This window comes from Lagopus leucura, unplaced genomic scaffold, assembly GCF_019238085.1.
Source record: "Lagopus leucura isolate 7727_CA_CO unplaced genomic scaffold, USGS_WTPT01 34597-0_obj-0_obj, whole genome shotgun sequence".
Classification (NCBI taxonomy): domain Eukaryota; kingdom Metazoa; phylum Chordata; class Aves; order Galliformes; family Phasianidae; genus Lagopus; species Lagopus leucura.
The window spans coordinates 1,566-8,907 of record NW_024969479.1 but is presented as its reverse complement, the minus strand read 5'-3'; the positions used below and the strand labels follow the sequence as shown (position 1 = coordinate 8,907).

The window sequence follows — 7,342 nt, the reverse complement described above, 5'->3', positions numbered from 1 at the left end:
ACCCCAAGTTTTGCTCCCCCCAACCCCAGTCCCCATAGCCCTCGCCATAGAGCACCTACCTTCCCAAAGCTCCCTCACCCCATTCCCACCCCCAAAGCCCACCTACCCAAATCCCACCCCCCGGATCCTCCCCAAGCCCCCTCCCCTCACCTGGTCGATCCATGGCCCCAGGTTTGGGGAGCACTCGTACAGACACGTGTCCTGGATGAAATGCCTCTTGCAGCGCTGCGCCATGGCCCCGCAGTGATCCCAGTTAAAGCCGTACAGGTAGGACTGGTCCCGATGCGCCTCCACGCTGGTGTTCTCCGTGCAGCAAGCGTTGTCCTTCCATAGGACGCACTGAAGGGGATTTTGGGGGGGGGGGTGGCACCCAAGGGTGCTGATGGACGGGGTGTGGGGACAGCATAGGGCGGTGGCATCATGGGGTGACGGCACCCGAAGGTGGCACAGAAGGGATATGAGGATGCTATGGGGTGGTGGAACCCAAGGATGGCATGGAGGGGACATGGGGACACTATGAGGTGGTGGCACCATGGGGTGATGGCACCCAAGGGTGGTACGGGAGGGATATGAGGATGCTATGGGGTGGTGGAACCCAAGGATGGCAAGGAGGGGGTGAAGGGGCACCAGGGGTTGATGGTACCCAGAGGTGGTGGCACCCAGGAGTGGCTTGGAGGGGGTGTGGGGACATCGTAGGGTGATGGCATCATGGGGTGATGGCACCCAAGGGTAGCATGGAGGGGACATGGGGATATTATGAGTTGATGGCTGCCAGGGGTGGTACAGAGGGGGTGCAGGGACATCATGGGGTGCTGGCAACCAAGGGTGGTATGGAGAGGGTGTGAGGACATCATGGGGTGGTGGCACCCAGGGGTGGCATAGAAGGAATCTGGGGACAGCATAGGGCGGTGGCATCATGGGGTGACGGCACTCCAGGGTGGCATGGAGGGGACACGGGGACACCATGGGGTTGGTGACATCATGGGATGATGGCACCCAAAGGTGACCTGGTGGGGATGTGGGGACACTGTGGGTTGGTGGGACCCAAGGGTGGCATGGAGTGGGTGTGAGGAAATCATAGGGTGATGGCATCATGGGATGATGGCACCCAGAGTGGCATGGAGGGGACGTGGGGACACCATGGGGTGGTGGCATGGAAGGGATGAGGGGACACTGTGAATTGGTGGCAGCCAGGGTTGGCATGGAGAGAGCGCGGGGACATCATGGGGTGGTGGCATTGTGGGGTGATGGCACCCAAAGGTGACACGATGGGGGTGTGGGGGCACTATGGGTTGGTGGCACCCAAGGGTGGCATGGAAGGGGGTGCAGGGACACCACGGGGTGGTGGTACGCAGGGGTGGTGGCACCCCCAGGGGTGGAATGGAGGGGGTGTGGGGACATCAAAGGGTGATAGCATCATGGGGTGATGGCACCTAAGGGTGGCATGGAGGGGACATGGGGACACCATGGGGTGGTGGCATGGAAGGGATGAGGGGACACTATGAGTTGGTGGCACCCAAGGGTGGCATGGAGGGAATATGGGGACTCTATGAGGTGGTGGCACCCAAGGGTGGCATGGAAGGGGGTGCAGGGACACCATGGGGTGGTGGGAACCAGAGATGGTGGCACCCCCAGGGGGTGGCAGGGAGGGGATGAGGGGACACCATGGGGTGGTGGCACCCAGGGGTGTCCCCACGGGGCTGCAGCTCACCTGCCCGTAGAGCAGCCCTTCGGGACCCGGCTCGGATTTGTGATGCTGGGCATCCATGCAGATGTTGAGCAGCGATTCCTGCGCCGAAGCCAGAGCCAGCAGCACCAGCACGGCCCAAAGGGACGCCATGGGGAGACGGGGTGGCACCGAGGGCGGGTGGTGACACCAAGGATTGGGTTGGCACCAACGTCCCCGTTGCCACGTGCTCAGAACTGCTGGGGACAAAGTTCCCCCTGGGTGACGGTGGCTGGTGGCGATGGGTGACTGGGGACAAATGGGGGGTCAGCGGGGACAAGTAGGGGGCGTGGGGGATAAATGGGGATGGGGACATCGGAGACAACGGGACAAATAGGGACAAATGGGGACAAGTGGGGACAGGGACAGTAGTGCTCACCAGTGGCTCTCAGTGGCTTTCTCCTGGTGGCTCTCTGTGGTGCCTCTGTGCAACCCTTGCCCGTGGGTCACAGATCGGTGCTGGCACGTGGGGCACGACGTGTCCTCCCCCCCCCCACCCCTTACCGTGTCCTCCCCCCCCGTAACCCATCACCCCAACCCCCCCCACCCCCAAATAACCCAATCCTCAAAGGGGTGGGGGGACCAAATACACCGTGGGGGGGCAAAGACCCAGCGATGGGAGCCCAGGTGGGTGGGTGGGCAGATATCCCTAGGGATGAGGTACCTCTGGGGGTCCCAAATGCTCCTGGAGGGACAATTGCCCCCCAGTAGGGACACAGATGGCCGGGGGGGGGCTGGGGGGGGGGGGGGGAACATCCCGGAGGTCTGGGGTGCCCGTGGCTCTCGGCGCACTCAGCTGTCAATCAACGCCTGCTCACACCCTCTCCTCGTCCACTCCCCAATCACAGCACCGTGTCGAGCAAATGGGCGTGGTCTCAAAAAGCCCCGCCCCCTCCATCCTTGTGCTCCGCCTCACTGTTTCCGCGTTCTGCGCATGTGCAGTTCCGGGCAGCAACACCCCCCCCCCCCCCCCCCCTTGGCAGTAGTATTTCCGGGGTCAGATTGTACTTCCGGGTTGGCCGCTTCGCGCGGTGCCTGCTGGGTGCCATGTCTACCCTATTCCCTTCGCTGCTGCCTCGCCTGACCGAACCGCTGTGGTTCAACCTGGACCGGCCGTGCGTGGACGAGACCGAACTGCAGCAGCAGGAGCAGCAGCACCAGGCTTGGGTGCGGCCGGGGGAAGGGGGACCGGGAGTCGGTGTGAGGCCCGGTTTGGGCCCAGCAGGCCTCAGCCCCTCCGCTCAGCAAACTCCGTCAGCACGGGCAATTCTGTGCTGCGAGGGCGGCGCGGGGCTGGCGCTGCTGCTCTGGAGGTGCCCGGCTGGGGCAGGCTGAGCCGGTGGCGTTGCCCAGCCCATGGCGGGAGGTGGGTCTGGGTTTCAGGGTTCCTCCCAAATCCACCCGCGCTGCGATTCTGCGATCTCGGGTTGTTCCTTCCGACCTCCCCGGGCCGCGCCGCGCTGCGCTGCTCCGTGGATGTGCTGTGAGCTGAGGCCCACGGGAATCGTGACAGCCAGCGTGCGTTTGATTACAGTGAACGGGGGATGGAATCGTCTGATTGAAATTGAAAGGAACCAGGCAATTAAAAACTCTCAGGCAGCTGGGAGAAGCTCAGAGCCCCCCTCCCCTGGGGGCAGAGCTGTGTTAATTGAGAGCTGTGCTAATTGAGCTGTGCCACCTCCCCCGAGCAAAGAGTTCCTTATAAACGATGTCGGCTCACGGCTTGGAGGCACTCCTGGCCACCCCCCTTCCTCATCTCCTTGTCCCCGTGGGGATGTGTCCTCTGTGCCCTGTCCCCAAGGGGCTGCAGCCCTATGTGACAGTGCCAGGCTGTCCCAGCCCCCCCTGTCACGCTCCTCCCTGTCCCCATTGACCCCCCCTTCACCTTTCTCCCCAGCTCCAGAGCATCGCCGAGAAGGACAACAACCTGGTGCCCATTGGGAAGCCGGCCTCGGAGGTGGGTGACCACACTGTGGGACATCTGTCACCCAACCTGGCGCTGTCCCCAGCGAAGGAGTGGGAGAAGGAAGGGTGTTTTGGGGCAGCGCCTGGCTGTGTGGGGCTGGGGGCTCTGGGGCTGCATCCCCTGGCCCTAATGGGGACAGAGGTGGCAGGAAGATTTGCAGGTTGGCTCTGGATGTGGGGACACAGAGTGCCTCTGTGACACCCACAGCACTACGATGAGGAGGAGGAAGAGGACGATGAGGACGATGAAGACAGCGAAGAGGATTCAGAGGACGATGAAGACATGCAGGATATGGATGAGATGAACGATTACAACGAGTCTCCTGATGATGGGGAGATCAATGAGGTCAGGGGAGTGTTGGGGTGGGCTGGCCTACACCCCTGCCTCACATCTAATCCCAGAACCACAGTTTGGGGAGGGGGGGAAGGGACCCCAAAACCCACCCAGCCCCTTTGTAGACACCACACCATCACAGCTGAGCCAAGTGGGGTTCCTGTGGGGCAGAAATCTCCAACGTTTTCCTTTCCAGGTGGATATGGAAGGGGCAGAGCAGGACCAGGACCAGTGGATGATCTGATCCCGGCAGAACCGGAGCCAGATTTAGCATGAGATGGGGATTGAGCCCCCAGCCCTCTGCTCTGGGCTGTCCTGGAGCTGAGGGGGGGTTGCTCTGGTGGCCACCACACCTCACGGTGGGCACGGCACGAAGCTGTCCAGCAGGAACCAGGAACGCTGGGCAGTGCCAGTGGGCGCATGGCACACCTGGGAGCGGTGCGGGGACACAAGAGGAACAGAGCATCTTTTCTAATAAACACCTGTTTTTTTTAGGAAATCAGCCTCCAAATCTGAATGGCTTCGGGTGGCACGGGGTCGTGGTTGTGCCTCACAAGGCTTTGAGCTCTGCTCTTCCCACCGAGCTCTGACTGCAACCCACACAGAATGGCCAGGGTTGGAAGGGACCTCAAGGATCACGAAGCTCCTGCTGCAGGCAGGGCCGCCAACCTCCCCATTTCACAGCAGCCCAGGCTGCCCAGGGCCCCATCCAACCTGGCCTTGAACACCTCCAGGGATGGACGGGGCATCACAGCCTCTCTGGGCAGCTGTTCCAGCACCTCACCACTCTCTCTCTAAATCCCCCCCCCCCCAACGCCACAAAGCACAGCACTTTTCTTTTGGGGTCAACGTTTATGGCTGAGCGTCAGCACAGCAAACGGGAGGCTGTGATTTCCAGCAGGCAGCTCCAGCTCAGCGGGCCCCGGTGTAGCAGAGCTCAGCAACGCCATCGGGGATGGCACGGCAGTACTCCAGGCTGGCCCGGTGCACCCTGCAGCGATACTTCCCGCACGTCTTGGCGTACTGCAGGAAGTGTGGGGCTCCTGGAAAGACCACGTTATCAGCCAGCACCGTTGCCCTATCGGCCAGCAACCCGTGCTCCTCCAACAGCTGCAGATCCCTCAGGTAGCAACGCTTCCGATGATCCATGAAGACGAAATCGACGCACTGCAGGCCGTGCTGCTCCCTCAGCCTCGGGATCACCTCCTCGGAGCGGCCCACGATCAGCTCTACCTGCGTAGAAGCACCCTCAGCTCCCCTGCCCTGCCTTGGCACCCCGCCGCCGGCCGGCCGCTCACCGTCTGCTCGTCGAAGCCTGCCAGGCGGATCACCTTCTCGGCCACGGAGGCGTGGTGGGGGTTTGGTTCCACCGTGTAGAGCCGGGCGCCCGGCGGCAGCGCCGCGGCCATCAGCACGGTGCCGTAACCGCAGTAGGTGCCCAACTCCAGCACGGTGCGCGGTGCCCGCTCACACAGCAGCTTCTCCACGATCTTCCCTGCCAAGGTGGAGCTTCCTCAATGCTCTGTTGGGCTGGGGGGGATCCCTACAGCCCTTGTGCCACCCTGCTGTGGCTGTGCCGTCGGTCTTGTGGCTGTGCCAACGGGGCCTTTGGCTTGCTGTGTGCAGGCCAAGGGTGCCATGGCTCTGCCAGAGATGCTGCAGCCATACGCATGTGGAACCATGGCTCTGACAAAAGTGTCCTCGCCATAGCAATGGTGCCACAGCTGTGCCAAAAATGCCTTGGCCGTAGCAAGGGTGCCATGGCTGTGCCAAAAGTGCCTTGACCACGCCAGTGGTGCCACAGCTTTGCCAAAAGTGCCCTGGCCATACCAGGAGTGCCGTGGCTTTGGCAGCGGTGTTGCTGCAGGGCAAGGAATGCCCTGGCTGTGCCATCAGTGTTGTGGCTGTGCCATCATCTTGCTGGGAGTGCCACGTGCATGCCGAGGGTGCCATGGCTGTGCCACAGATGCTGCAGCCGTACCAACATTGCTGTGGCTCTGCCAAAAGCGTCCTGGCCATACCAAGGGTGCCATGGCTGTGCCAAAAGCACCCCAGCTGCGCCAATGGTGCTGTGGCTGTACCAAAAGTGCCCTGGCCATGCCAGTGGTGCCACAGGTCTGCCAAAAGTGCCTTGGCCATAGCCAGGGTTCCATGGCTGTGCCAGAGATGCTGCAGCCGTACCAACATTGCTGTGGCTCTGCCAAAAGTGCCCTGGCCATGCCAAGAGTGCCATGGCTGTGCTAGTGTTGGCCCAGCTGTACCCATGGCGCTGAGGCTGTTCCATGGCCGTGCCACTGATGAAGTAGCCCTGCTACCGATGCCATCACCAGGCTGGTAGTGCCGTAGCCACGCCAACGTTGCCACAGCCACACCACCAGCCCTGCCGGGAGCCCCACACGACCACGCTCACCTTTGAGGGGTCCCACGCAGCCGAGGTGCTCGCAGTGGTAGCTCCACTGATCGAAGGTGTGCAGGATGTGCCGGGGGTCCCCGGGGATGGCGTGGGTCAGCACGTACTGGAAGGCACGCTGCTCACGGGGCACCCCGGTGAGGCGGTCCTGCAGCCAAGGCAGCAGCACGGCGCGGTACAGCAGCACCAGGTAGTGCCGGTAACGGATCAGCAGGGTGATGAGGAAGGGGAGGAAGGCCAGAGCGATGGCTGGAGACACCATGGCCAGCCCTGCTGGCTCCTGCGCAGAACAACCCTGACACCAAATCCTGCGCCGCGCACCCTGCCCCCCCCCCCCCCCAACACTCGGAGTCGTAGGAGGTTCTCGGGCTGCTGATGTGGTCCCCACCTCTGGTTGTGTCCAGTGTGTCCCCAGGTCCCCAGCCGGGCTCTGCTCTGTGCTCAATTATTGATGGTGACACCTCAGGCACAGCCTGAGCCGGCTCCGGTTACTGGGCTGAGTGGGGATGTGTTACGGGGTGGGGGTGGGGCGGGGAGTTGGATGGGATGGGGATGGAGTAGAGATAAGGATGGGGATGGGATGGGGATGGAGTAGAAATAAGGATGGAGATGGGATGGGGATGGGATGGGGATGGAGTAGAGATAAAGATGGGGATGGGATTGGGATGGGGTAGAGATAAGGATGGGGATGGGATGGAGTAGAGATAAGGATGGAGATGGGATGGGATGGGGATGGGGTAGAGATAAGGACGGGGATGGGGATGGAGTAGAGATAAGCATGGGGTGGGATGGGGATGGAGTAGAGATAAGGATTGGGATGGGGTACGGAAGGAGTAGAGATGAGGTGGAGATGGGGTAGAGATAAGGATGAGGATGGGATGGGGATGGAGTAGAGATGAGGTAGGGA

At 62.2% G+C, this 7,342-nt stretch overlaps 3 protein-coding genes across 3 annotated transcripts; 1 reads left to right on the top strand and 2 right to left on the bottom strand.

Moving 5' to 3' along the window:
* Positions 1–150: 150 nt before the first annotated feature.
* On the bottom strand, positions 151–2,181 carry LOC122194163 (folate receptor alpha-like; the record flags this gene model as incomplete). Its single annotated transcript, XM_042895087.1, has 3 exons — positions 2,106–2,181; positions 1,712–1,958; positions 151–339 (listed from the first exon to the last, which is right to left on the bottom strand). Coding segments are annotated over exons 2-3 (318 nt in total), but the record flags the coding sequence as incomplete, so codon positions are not given.
* A 533-nt stretch (positions 2,182–2,714) lies between these two features.
* Positions 2,715–4,524, top strand: ANAPC15 (anaphase promoting complex subunit 15). Its single transcript, XM_042895085.1, has 4 exons — positions 2,715–2,893; positions 3,624–3,683; positions 3,900–4,037; positions 4,222–4,524. Exons 1-4 carry the CDS (start codon positions 2,774–2,776, stop codon positions 4,267–4,269), a joined length of 366 nt encoding a protein of 121 aa, XP_042751019.1. The 5' UTR covers positions 2,715–2,773; the 3' UTR covers positions 4,270–4,524.
* Positions 4,525–4,937: 413 nt separating this feature from the next.
* On the bottom strand, positions 4,938–6,697 carry TOMT (transmembrane O-methyltransferase). The gene is made up of 3 exons (XM_042895086.1): positions 6,436–6,697; positions 5,324–5,520; positions 4,938–5,258 (listed from the first exon to the last, which is right to left on the bottom strand). Exons 1-3 carry the CDS (start codon positions 6,695–6,697, stop codon positions 4,938–4,940), a joined length of 780 nt encoding a protein of 259 aa, XP_042751020.1.
* Between the last annotated feature and the right edge of the window lie 645 nt (positions 6,698–7,342).